Source organism: Onychomys torridus, chromosome 20 (assembly GCF_903995425.1).
Source record: "Onychomys torridus chromosome 20, mOncTor1.1, whole genome shotgun sequence".
Taxonomy (NCBI): domain Eukaryota; kingdom Metazoa; phylum Chordata; class Mammalia; order Rodentia; family Cricetidae; genus Onychomys; species Onychomys torridus.
The window spans coordinates 47715178-47728759 of record NC_050462.1 but is presented as its reverse complement, the minus strand read 5'-3'; the positions used below and the strand labels follow the sequence as shown (position 1 = coordinate 47728759).

At 39.1% G+C, this 13582-nt stretch overlaps 1 protein-coding gene across 1 annotated transcript; it reads right to left on the bottom strand.

The window, feature by feature from the left end:
• Positions 1-11791: 11791 nt before the first annotated feature.
• On the bottom strand, positions 11792-12730 carry LOC118571161 (olfactory receptor 6C3-like). Its single transcript, XM_036170083.1, has one exon. The coding sequence runs from the start codon at positions 12728-12730 to the stop codon at positions 11792-11794; it is 939 nt and encodes a 312-aa protein (XP_036025976.1).
• Between the last annotated feature and the right edge of the window lie 852 nt (positions 12731-13582).

Sequence of the window (13582 nt, the reverse complement as noted above, 5' to 3'; positions counted from 1 at the left end):
AATGAACTCAGGCCAGACGGTGATGGCCCATGCCTTTAATCCCAGCACTTAGGAGGCAGAGACAGACGGATCTCTGTGAGTTTGAGGCCAGTCTGCTCTACAGAGTGAGATCCAGAACAGGCACCAAAACTACATGGAGAAACTCTGTCTCAAAAAACCAAAAACAAACAAAAAAGAACACAGTGGTATTTTGGAAGATATTTTGTCTCATCATTCTTTGTCTAGGCTGTTATTCTTTTAACCTCACTGCTCTTTTGTTTGAACATGATGGTTTCCCATTTTGAGTTTTCATGGGGGCGGGGCAGTGTCTGTGTGTCTGTTTGTCTGTCTGTATATTTCTTCTGCTATTTGTCTTTTCTTGTTTGTTTGTTTGTTTGTTTGTTTTCTAAACAGAGAAAAACAAGTCTCAGAGTCAGATTAAAAGGAAGTTGGGGAGGAACTGGAGGAGTTAAGAGAGGGGAAAGTGTGATCAGAATGTATTGTGTAAGCCCAAGGTTCCACACAGCCAGCTCAGGCACTAAGGACAGGTCCTGGTCCCACAGCCTGGGTGCCTCCCAAGCAGTTCAAGCTATTCAGTTGTCTCACATATCCAGAGGGCCTGATCCAGCTGGGGGCTCCACAGCCTTTGGTTCATAATTCATGTGCTTCCATTCATTTGGCTATTTGTCTCTGTGCTTTTCCAATCTTGGTCTCAACAATTCATGCTCTTACAGTCCCTCCTCTTACTCAACAATTGGGCTTACACTGGGACACTTCGCTCATCCTGGAAGGAGGGGACTGGACCTGCCTGTACTGAATCCACTAGGTTGAATTGAATTCCAGGGGAGTCTTGGCCCTGGAGGAGATGGGAATGGAGGGGAGGGGCGGGGGGGAAGGTGGGGGCGGCAGCAGGAGGGAAAGGACAGGGGAACACATGGCTGATGTGTAAAATTAAAACACAAATATAATAAATAAAAAAGGAGAAAAAAAGAATATATTGTATAGAAACATTCTATTTTAATTAAAAATAAATAAAAAGTATGTGGGCTTTGCATTAGGAAGATCAAGAATAAAACCACAAATAGGCACTAATAGGATTTCTGGTGTCAAGTGAGTCACTTAGTTTTTTTAATCTTGAGTTTCTTTGTTTAAAATGGAATTATAATTTCTAGAGAGTTTTTGACAAGTCCAATGAAATTATACTAAAAATTGTTCTTTGTAGGTTTGGTGCATTCAGACTCCAAAAATAGCTGTAGTAATTGCCACATTTTCCTTTCAAATGGAATTGATTCTTCTCTGGGAAAGGGATATTCACAGTAGTTGTAATTTTAAATGGTAACATTTATGAGAGTCACTGTGAACATTTACCTTTAACTTCAGTTGGCCTTTTATTATTCTTCACAAATGAAGCATTATGGCTCAGAGAGATTGTGTAATACAGAGCACTTCATGTAGCTAGCAAATGTCAAATACAATTCACCTATGAACAAGTGTATTTCCTTAAGCACAGTCCTATAGAGCCTGTATTTGAAATAAATACAAGCATAGAAAGAGTAATTTCTATCTTTTAATCAGTACAAAATTGGTTTGTACAGTAAAACACAGTATATCATTTAATACAATTTTAATATATCATTTCAAACTACAGCCTCATGATCTGCTTAGTTTGACTAAATTGAGCTGTTAATTTTGAAATGCAGCTTTTAAATGAGAACTCAAAGAGGTGAGTGCCTGGGTTATAGTCAGAGAGGCAACTGCGCCTGGATCCCACAGCTGGACACAGGCCACCCTGGGAGGACCTGACCAACTTGGCCCCAGATTCCTGCCTATCAGCGGGCCCAGCAGGAAGGCTCCCCTTTTCCCAGACTGCAGGCAGACACTGCAGTCTCCACACCCTGACCCCACACCCATCTGCTGGAGACCCCAGCCACTTCCTGAGAATCAGAGACCAGCCCCAGGCTTCCATCCTACCCTGGAACTCCCATCTGGATCAGAGACCAGAGGAACTCCCATCTGGAAAAGAGGAGCTCCCATCTGGACAAAATAAGGAGACACCAGGAACTTCCCGAGACTCAGAGTCAAGCCCCCCAGCTCCTATCCGGCCAGCACTCTCATCTGGACCAGCGCTCCCATTTGGCCCACAGTTGCCATCTGGACCAGAGAGAGGCTCCCTAAATCTGTCAACTCTCTCTGGACAAAGTACATTGATGAGACCAAGAACGAACACAAGAGGAGATGGGCAGACGTCAAGGCAAAAGTACATACAACAAAATAAAGAGCAATACAGCATCACCAGAACCCAGCCCTTCTCCAACACCTAGACCTTAACATCACGGAATGGAAGAAGAAGCAGAAGAAAACAACCTTATAAGTAACATCATGAAGAGGCTAGAGCCTTATACAGAAGAAATCAAAAATAAAGTAGAGGAACAGACAAACAAAAAATGGGAAGAATGCTATAAAAAACTAGAGGAAAGGACAATTAAAGCAGAAGAAAACAATAAGTCCCTGAAAGAAAATCATGAAAAAACAAGGGAAACAGTCCAAGACCTGAAGAGGGAAATAGAAAAAATGAAGAAGACACTAGCAGAAGGAATGCTGGAAATCGAAAATCTGAATAAATGAACAGGAAATTCAGATGCAAGTATAACCAACAAATGCAAGAGATGGAAGAGAAGATCTCTGGTGTTGAAGATACGGTAGAAGAAGTAGATTCATCAGTCAAAGAAAACACTAAAACCAACAAATTCATGACCCAAAATGTACAAGAAATTTGGGACACCATGAAAAGACCAAATCTATGAATAATAGGGATAGAGGAAGGAGAAGAATACCAACTCAAAGGCACAGAAAATATATTTAACAAGATCATAGAAGCAAACTTTCCCAACTTAAAGAAGGAAATGCCTATGAAGATACAAGAAGCTTATAAAACACCAAACAGACTAGACCCCCAAAAATGTCCCCTTGCCACATAATAATTAAACAACTAAACATACAGAATAAAGAAAGAATATTAAGGGCAGCAAAGGAAAAAGGCCAAGTGACTTATAAAGGCAAACCCAAGAATAACACCCAATTTCTTGGTGGATACTTTGAAAGCCAGAAGGACATGGACAGATATAATGCAGACACTAAGAGACCATGGATGCCAGCCTAGACTATATACCCAGCAAAACTTTCAATCATCATAGATGAAGTGAACAAGACCTTCCAAGACAAAACCAGATTTAAACAATACTTATCCACAAACACAGCCCTACAGAAAGCACTAGAAGGAAAATTCCAACCTAAGGAAGGCAGATACTCCCATGAAAACACAGGCAATAGATAACACCACAGCAGTAAACCCCAAGGAGAGAAGTACACACACACTACCACCAAAAAAATAAAAATAACAACAGGAACGAACAATCACTGGTCATTAATATCCCTTAATATCAATGGATTTAATTCACCTATAAAAAGACACAGACTAACAGACTGGATCCATCTTTCTGCTGCATAAAAGAAACACAACTCAAATTCAAAGACAGACACCTCCTAAGAATAAAAGGCTGGGAAAAGACTTTCCAATCAAATGGTCTTAAGAAGCAAGCTGGTGTAGCCATCCTAATATCCAGCAAAATAGACTTCAAACTAAAACCAATCAAAAGAGATGATGAAGGACATTACATACTCTTTGCAGGAAAGATCCACCAAGATGAAGTCTCAATTCTGAATATTTATACCCCAAACACAAGGGCTCCCACATATGTAAAAGAAACATTATTAAAGTTTAAATCACATATAAAACCCCACACATTAATATTGGGAGACTTCAACACCCCACTTTCACCTCTGGACAGATTGGCCAAATTGAAACTTAACAGACACATAATGGACTTAACTGATGTTGTAGCTCAAATGGAATTAATCGATATCTGCAGAACATTCCAACCGAACAAAAAAGAATATACCTTCTTCTCAACACAACATGGAACCTTGTCTAAAATCGACCACATACTTGGCCACAAAGCAAATCTCAACACATACAAAACAATTGGAATAGCCTCCTGTGTTCTATCAGACCACCATGGTTTAAAGTTAGATTTTAACCAAAAAAAAAAAACTACAGAAATCCTACAATCTCATGGGAACCGAATAATGCTCAGCTGAATTACCAATGGGTTAAGGAAAAAATAAAGAAAGAAATTAAAGACTTCCTAGAGATCAATGAAAATGAGTACACCACATACCCAAACTTATGGGATACTATGAAAGCAGTGTTAAGAGGGAAATTCATAGCACTGAAAGCCCACATAAAGAAGCTGGAGAGATCTCATGCTAGAGACTTGATAGCACACCTGAAAGCCCTTGAAGAGGAAGAAGCAAAGTCACCCAGGAGGAAAAGACATCAGGAAATTATCAAATTGAGAGCTGAAATCAATAAAATAGAAATAAAGAGAACAATACAAAGGATTAATGAAACAAAGAGTTGATTCTTTCAGAAGATCAACAAGATAGAGAAGCCCTTATCCAAACTAACCAAAAGACAGAGAGAGGGCATCCAAATTAACAAAACCAGAAATGAAAAGGGGGACATAACAACAGACAATGAGGAAATCCAGAGAATCATCAGGTCATACTTCAAAAACCTCTACTCCACAAAACTGGATAATCTAAAAGAAATGGATAATTTTCTGGATAGGTACCACATACCTAAGTTAAATCAAGACCAGATAAACCATTTAAATAGTCCAATAACCCCTAAGGAAATAGAATCAGTCATTAAAAGTCTCCCAACCAAAAAAAGCCCAGGACCAGAAGGTTTCACTGCATAATTCTATCAGATCTTCAAAGAAGACTTAATGCCAATACTCTTTAAATTGTTTCACACAATAGAAGCAGAAGGAATATTAACAAACTCCTTCTATGAGGCTACAATTACCCTGATTCCTAAAACAAACAAAGATGCAACAAAAAGAGAACTGCAGAACGATCTCCCTCATGAACATTAATGCAAAAATACTCAATAAAATTCTGGCAAACAGACTCCAAGAACACATCAAAACAATTATCCACCATGATCAAGTAGGCTACATCCCAGGGATGCAAGGGTGGTACAATATATGAAAGTCCGTCAATGTAATACACCACATAAACAAACTCAAAGAAAAAAGCCACATGATCATCACACTAGATGCAGAAAAGGCATTTGACAAAATCCACACCCCTTCATGATAAAGGTCTTGGAGGAATCAGGAATACAGGGAACATACCTAAACATAATAAAGGCAATCTACAGCAAGCCAACAGCCAACATCAAATTAAATGGAGAGAAACTCAAAGCAATACCACTAAAATCAGGAACAAGGCAAGGCTGTCCCCTCTCCCCATACTTATTCAATATAGTACTTGAAGTTCTAGCCAGAGCTATAAGACAACATAAAGAGATTAATGGGATACAAATTGGAAAGGAAGAAGTCAAGCTCTCCCTATTTGCAGATGACATGTTAATATACATGAGTGACCCCAAAAATTCAACCAAGGAACTGATACAGGTAATAAAAACCTTCAGCAACATTGAGGATACAAGATCAACTCAAAAAAATCTGTAGCCCTTCTATATACAGTAGACAAACAGGCTGAGAAGGAAATCAGAGATACATCACCCTTTACAATAGCCACAAATGATATAAAATACTTTGGGGTTACTCTAACTAAGCATGTGAAGGACTTATATGACAAGAACTTTAAGTCCCTGAAAACAGAAATTGAAGAAGATGACAGAAAATGGGAAGATCTCCCATGCTCATGGATAGGCAGGATTAACATAGTAAAAATGGCAATCTTACCAAAAGCAATCTGCAGATTCAATGCAATTCCCATCAAATTACCAACACAATTCTTCACAGATCTGGAAAGAATAATACTCATCTTCATATGGAAAAACAAAAAACCGAGGATAGCCAAAAGAATCCTGTACAATAAAACAACCTCTGGAGGCATCACGATCCCCAACCTCAAGCTCTACTATAGAACTACTGTAATAAAAACAGCTTAGTACTGGCATAAAAACTAACATGTGGACCAATGGAATCGAATTGAAGACCCTGATATTAACCTGCACACCTATGAACATATAATTTTTGACAAAGAAGCCAAAAACGTACAATGGAAAAAAGAAAGCATCTTCAACAAATGGTGCTGGCATAACTGGATGTCAATGTGTAGAAGGCTGCAAATAAATCCATAGCTGTCACTGTGCACAAATCTTAAATCCAAGTGTATCAAAGACCTCAACATAAATCCAGTAACTCTGAACCTGTTAGAAGAGAAAGTAGGAAGTACTCTTGAACGCATTGGCACCAGAGATAACTTTCTAAATGTAACACCAGTAGCACAGACACTGAGAGAAACAATCAATCAATGGGACCTGTTGAAACTGAGAAGCTTTTGTAGAGCAAAGGAAACAGTCAACAAGACAAAGGGACAGCCTACAGAATGGGAAAAGGTCTTCACCAACTCCACATCTGATAGAGGGCTGAAATTCAGATTATATAAAGAACTCAAGAAATTAGACATCAAAATGCCCAACAGTCCAATTAAGAAATGGGCTATAGAACTAAACAGAATTCTCAACAGAGGAAGTTCAAATGGCTGAAAGACATTTAAGGAATTGCTCAACATCCCTAATTATCTGGGAAATGCAAATCAAAATGACTCTGAGATAACACCTTACACCTGTCAGAATGGCTAAGATCAAAAGCACAGAAGACAGCTTATGCTGGAGAGGATGTGGAGCAAGGGGAACTCTCCTCCACTGCTGGTGGGAATGCAAGCTTGTACAGCCACTTTGGAAATCAATATGGCACTTCCTTAGAAAATTGGGAATCCATCTCCCCCAAGACCCAGCTATAGCATTCTTCGGCATATATCCAAGGAATGCTCAATCATACTACAAGGGCATTTGCTCAGCTATGTTCATATCAGCATTGTTTGTAATAGCCAGAACCTGGAAACAACCTAGATGCCCTTCAACTGAAGAATGGATAAAAAAAATATGGTACATATACACAATGGAGTACTACTCAGCAGAGAAAAACAATGACATCATGAGGTTTGCAGGCAAATGGATGGATCTAGAAAAAATCATCCTGAGTAAGGTAACCCAGACTCAGAAGGACAAACATGGTATGTACTTACTCATAGGAGGATACTAGTTGTAAAACAAGGATGACTAGACTGCTACACAACTCCAGGGAGGCTACCTAGAAAACGCAACCCTAGGAAAGACCCAAGGATCACCCAATGACAGAGAAATGGATGAGATCTACATGAACAACCTTGATGACAGTGGGAGTAATGAAGGGCAAGATTTGAGGGAAAGAAAGCTTAGGGGAGCAGGAGATGCCACCTAGATCAAGAACAGAAAGGGTGAATGAGGAATAACAGACCATGATAAATGAAGACCAGTTGAGAACAGGAATAGGCAGAGTGCTGGAGAGGTCCCCAGAAATCCACAATGATATATCCTCTCTAGACTGCTGGCAATGTTCAAGAGAAAGCCTGATCTGACCTAGTCTGGTGATCAGATGACTAAACACCCTAACAGTCGTCTTGGAACTCTCATCCAATAACTGATGGAATTGGATGCAGAGATTCTCATCCTGGCCCCAGGTGGAGCTCCAGATGTCCAACTGTCAAGAAAGAGGAGGGATTCTAACAGCGTGAATTGTTGAGACCAAGATTGGAAAAATCACAGGGACAAATAGCCAAAGGAATGGCAGCACATGAATTATGAACCAAAGGCTGTGGCGCCCCCAGCCTGAGCAGGCCCTCTGGATAAGTGAGACCATTGAATCGCTTTATCTGTTTGGGAGGCACCCAGTCTGTGGGACCAGGATCTGTCCTTAGTGCATGAGCTGGATGTTTGAAACCTTGGGCTTACACAGGGACACTTTGCTCAGTCTGGAAGGAGGGGACAGAACCTGCCTGTACTGAATCCACCATGTTTAAATGAATCCCCAGGGGTGCCTTGATCCTGGAGGACATGGGAATGGAGGGGAGGTAATGGGGGCAAGGTGGGGGTTGGTACGGGAGGGGGAGGACAGGGGAACCCATGGCTGATGTATAAAATTTAAAACACATAATAATAAAGAAAAAAACAAAAAACAAAACACAAACAAAACAAAACAAAAAAATGAGAACTCAAATGGAATTATGATCTGTAGATGGACAACATCACTCCCAGAAGACATTGGTTGTTAAATGAAAATTGAAGTACCAGGCATCAGATATCTCCCCATGATTTATTGGCAGGGTGAGCCTTGAAATCTGCAAGACTACACAGCCTATTACTGTTGGGAGCTATGTGGCCTAGTTTCAGATCAGAATATGAGTGCTTGTCCAATAGGTCTCTGCGAGGCAAAATCCGCAGAGACATTCTCTCACTGGGCAAAATGCACTGGACTTTGGGACAGTGCAGAATAATGCTGGGGCCACACAGCCTCCATGCTCTCTTCTCTTTCATAATATTGATGATTCTCTTGGTAGTTCATAGTTTCCCTTTGTCAGTCACACATGGGACAGATGTGATTGTTCTCAGAAACCCCACTTTTTTTTCTGCAATATTTTGCCCTAAAATTCTTTGGGAACTGATGCTTCTCAGATTTCTTATCTGGAATACCAGCTGTCACTCCAGACACTGGGAACTATTCTGACTCAGGGCTGACAGGATAGCAGGTAATAAAAGTTAATGGGCAGTTAAAGAAGTACAAGCTAAATGTATGCAAGCTTATGGCAAATCACTCCTATTTCCATAAATATAATTTGTTAAGTTTTGAATGATATTATAGTTTTTGAAAATGTGTGCCTATCCTTATCACCTTATAGCTTTGTAAGGACAGAATGTGTCTGATTCGACATTTAGCCAAGCTACCAAATGCTGAACATTGTTTTTGGTTTAGAGGTTGTTTTGTTATAAAAGTTTGGGAGGGGGAACATATTTCACATCTTTGTTTTTGCCAGAGGTCAACACTGGAGAATAGGAAAAACATGTTTGTTTTTGAAGTACAAATAAAGATGCCTTGAACTATTAGGGGCCAGCTACTTGCATGAAACTCATCTGATTGTCAGACAATTCTTCCTCCAACAACACCCCATCTCAGGACCTGAATCTGGGCTGCAGCGGACACCAGCATATGACCATTGCCAGTGGTTATCCACCGTAACACATAGTAAGAACACAAGTCCTGAAGACACCACACATCTTGACTGCAAGAAATAGAGAAATCAGTCTCAAATCACTCAGGGAACTTTCTCCCTGCTACCAGCTTTCATAGTGCTGAAAAGTCCCAGATAGGCTGCTGGGGAGCAGAGACATCAACAATCAAACCCAGCACATAAATTTGGTGCTGTGACACTGTCCTGATAGACAAGATTCCTCTATTGGTGCAGTAGGGACAAGACTGTACTGGATAACTGACCACTTTCTGACCAGATTTGAGGCCTGCTCCACAGGACAGAATTCCATATTTTGTGCTATAATCCTGGCCAAAGGCCCAGGGAAGGGGATTTCATAGGTTTAAGTTTTTTAAAATGGTCACAATATCAAATATCTTCTAAGTGTGCATGTTTATATCCACAGGCCCAGGCAGCTCTCAATCATTGCCAGAAGAGATTCTTTTGCAAGTGAGCAGCAGTCAGTGGAGGTGTGCATAACTGTTCAAAGTGTACAGAGTGACTGAGTGCTCAGCCTGGATGGGACATCTATTAGAGTCGCCCTCCACAAAAGGTTCTGGGAGCATCAAGAGAGAGGAGGTAGAATGAACATAAGACTCAGAAGATGGGAAGGATTGTTATGAATTCCATCTTCTGGACATGACATGTCCACCACACTCATGTGTCACAGCAGCTGTGGTTCCCTACACAAGATCAAGCCAATCAAAATCCAGCTCAGAAAAGGCGGCTGATCTCCAGACCCCACCCCTTGGCAGTGTACAGTTGGTGGAAGAGAGAGATTCATTCTTTTTTGAGGGTGTGGTCTCTGGTAGGTTTCCCTGCTCCAGAAGGTGGCCTCACATCCATGAACATATGGGCAGCACTAAGTGGCTTTAAATGAAGAAAAAGAAAGAAAAAAAGCATGAGGTTGGGATGGAGGGAGCTGGAAGGGAGACACTAGGGATAGATATAGTTCATTGTGAACGAGTATGAAATTCTAAAATTAAGTTAAATTTTAATTAAATTAAATTAAGCTATTAGCTAATGAATCAATGCAAAATCAGAATCTTCCACCATCTTCTATATTGATACATGAATATATATTAATGCCAATTTTCATAGAATTTTATAGCATACAGAATGGCTGGAATAGTGGAAATATCAGCTTATGACAATGATCTGATTCAGATAAATTATTAGTATTTATAAATCCATTTCCCCTCTCACTGAAATGACTTTTAGTCTTAGTTTTAGCATTTTATAGATAATATATGTATTACTTTGACTGAGAAGTTGGAAGAGAACAGCTTTAAAAGGAGGAGTATCAGGCATAAGGCATTGTTTAATTATTTGACATATTTTTACATACATTTATGTAGCTTAATGTGTGATCTCTTCTCTGCCACCAGCTCAAGGGATTGATTTATTGTAAAGAATTGCAGTAGACTGGGCAAGGAGAGATGGCTCAGGGGTTAAGAGTGCTCGCTGCACAATGAGGAGGAGCAAAGTTTGGGTATCAGTAACCACATAAAATCTGAGAACAGTCCCATGAATGCTTGTAACCCAGGACCAGAAGAGAACAGAAACAAACGGGTCACTATGGCTGGTTTGTGGTGAGCCTAGCTGAACTCCAGGTTCAGTGAGAGATTCTGCCTCAAAGGAACAAAGCAAAAGTGATAGACATGGACACCTAACACTGTCCTCCTAACTTTATATACACAAGCAGGGACATTCACACACACGTACACAAACTCCTACACATGCACACCACTCCAAATATAAGCTCAAAAAGGAATAGCCATCATAGACTACACATGCAATCCAAAGGAATACAAAATACAACAAACATTTGTATCAAGGTTTGAAAAGAAAGATTGAAAAACTGTACCCAATAAAATGGAGAAGAAAATAAGAACAAGCAAATGCATTTTACCATTAGCATCATATTTTTTGAGACAAAGATTGTAACCAGACACAGGATAATATTCCACAGTATGAATGTCTATCAACTGTTCCATTACATTTTACACTAATTCCCCCCTAGTCCTCTAGGATGGAATGTTTAAATGCAGAGAAAATGTTAAATAATACCTACATAGGTTTAATGAACAACATAAAATAGTAACTTCCAAATTAAAAATATTGAGAGACTAAACAGATGGGACAGTCATTAAAAGAGCTTGCTGTTCTTTCCAAGTACACCAGTGCAATTCCCAGTATCCACTTCCAAGGAGCCCAATGCCCTCCTCTGGTCTCTGTGGGTACCAGTATTATAATACATACACAGAAGTGTACACCGGTATACATGAGACAAAACACTCATATACGCAAAATACTTTTTTTAAAAAGCTGAAACCAAGCTGGGCTGTGGTGGCGCACGCCTTTAATCCCGGCACTCGGGAGGCAGAGGCAGGTGGATCTCTGAGAGTTCAAGGCAAGCCTGGTCTCCAAAGCAAGTTCCAGGACAGGTGCAAAGCTACACAGAGAAACCCTGTCTCGAAAAACCAAAAATAAAAAAATAAAAAAAGCTGAAACTGATGAGCTCATAATATAAAATTCCAATCTTCCTTTTTGAGGGGTATAATGACATTCAGGTTACCCTGTGCTTTCATTTGTTTCTATGAAACATTACTTTATTCATCAAATCCTTGAAGGCCTGTTTTACTTGTTGATTTCTCAATGTGTAAATAAAAGGGTTCAACATGGGAGCAATTGAAGTGTTGAGAACAGCCACCCCTTTGGTCAGTGATGCCCTCTCATTAGCAGAAGGTTTGACATACATGAAAATGCAGCTTCCATAAGAGATGGAGATGACAATCATGTGAGAGGAACAGGTGGAGAAAGCCTTCTTCCTCTGACTGGCAGATGGGAACCTCAGAATGGTGCTGATGATGCAGATGTATGACAGGATCACTAATGCCAATGTGAATAGCAGAGTAATGGAGGCAACATAAAGGCCAAATGCCTCTAAAAGCCTTGTATCTGAGCAGGACAGTTGTAAGATGGGGAAGTAGTCACAGGAGAAGTGATCAATGACATTTGAACCACAAAAATCTAACTTGAGGACCAGTATGACTAATGGAAAGATGATCAGAAATCCTCCCAGCCATGCTGTAAGAACAAGAAAGGTGCAAACTTTCTGATTCATGATGGTGGTGTAATGCAGTGGTTTGCAGATGGCGACATAGCGATCATAAGACATGGCAGTTAGAAGAAAGAACTCAGACACCCCCAAGGAGATGAAGAAAAATAACTGAGCCAAACAGTTATTATAGGAAATTGTCTTGACTTTAGTAATTATTGACCCCAAAAATCTAGGGATGGAAACACTGGTGAACATAATTTCTAAGAAGGAGAAATTCTGGAGGAAAAAATACATAGGAGTCTTTAACTGAGCATGTAGCAAGGTAAGGGTGATGATGCTTAGGTTTCCACATACACTTAATATATAAGCTATGAATAAAAAAATGAAAATTACAACCTGAAGTTCTGGTGAGTCTGATATACCCAAGAGCACAAACTCAGTGATCATAGAGTAGTTTTTCATGCTGATTTATTGTCCATAGAATCTATTGATGAAAAAGAAATTCAAGTGTAAATTCAATATAAAAGAAACAAATGTTTAAATATTAATATTACTATATCCAGTGAAATAAAGCCATAGAGCACTTCCACTAAGATTTTGTAATCTCTGCTCATTTCTCTTAAACAAAAAACATCATGAAAATATTTTTGTAAATGGGAGTTTAAAGCCTTTCTATACACAAAAACATTACATAGTCATAATTTCTATGGTAAATTCTATGTATAATTCTAAATATAAGATATCTTTGAAATACAGATTTGTGTAGCAATATTTTAATAGTATCTTCATTATTTTCTGGTTTCACATAGTGTATGCTTTCAGGACTGAATATACAACATTTAATCTCAATTCTAATATTATTTCCAAACTTCTATAGTTTATAGGTACAAACTGAGCACCCAATCACATTTAATAAACCTAAAAGCTGTCATGATTATTTTCAACCTTAATACATGTGTAGTGTAAAATGGCCAGGAATAAATGTATTTGCCAAGAGAGAAGTAAGGCAAGATTTTCTTTAGTTATAAAAACAAACAAATTCTAAATTTATGGGAATTAAAACAAAGACCAGAGAAAACAATTTAAACAGAGCCAGGGATCAATAACTATTTTCTATGAAGTCCAAGGTACTTATAGCATTTTAATATTTTCTTTTTATTAAACTCACTTTGTAATTTTTATCTTTAAACTTTCTTGAGGACAAAAAATAACTCTTACAAACAATTTTTTATCTCAAAGTATAACAGTGCCTTCCTTCTCAAGGAATCAACAAAATAAATAAAATTTTCTATAGGATTTACTTTCTATAAATTC

What these genes read in the sequence shown, in the direction of transcription:
- LOC118571161 (XM_036170083.1), bottom strand. Translation starts at nt 12,730, where the DNA reads ATGAAAAACTACTCTATGATCACTGAGTTTGTGCTCTTGGGTATATCA.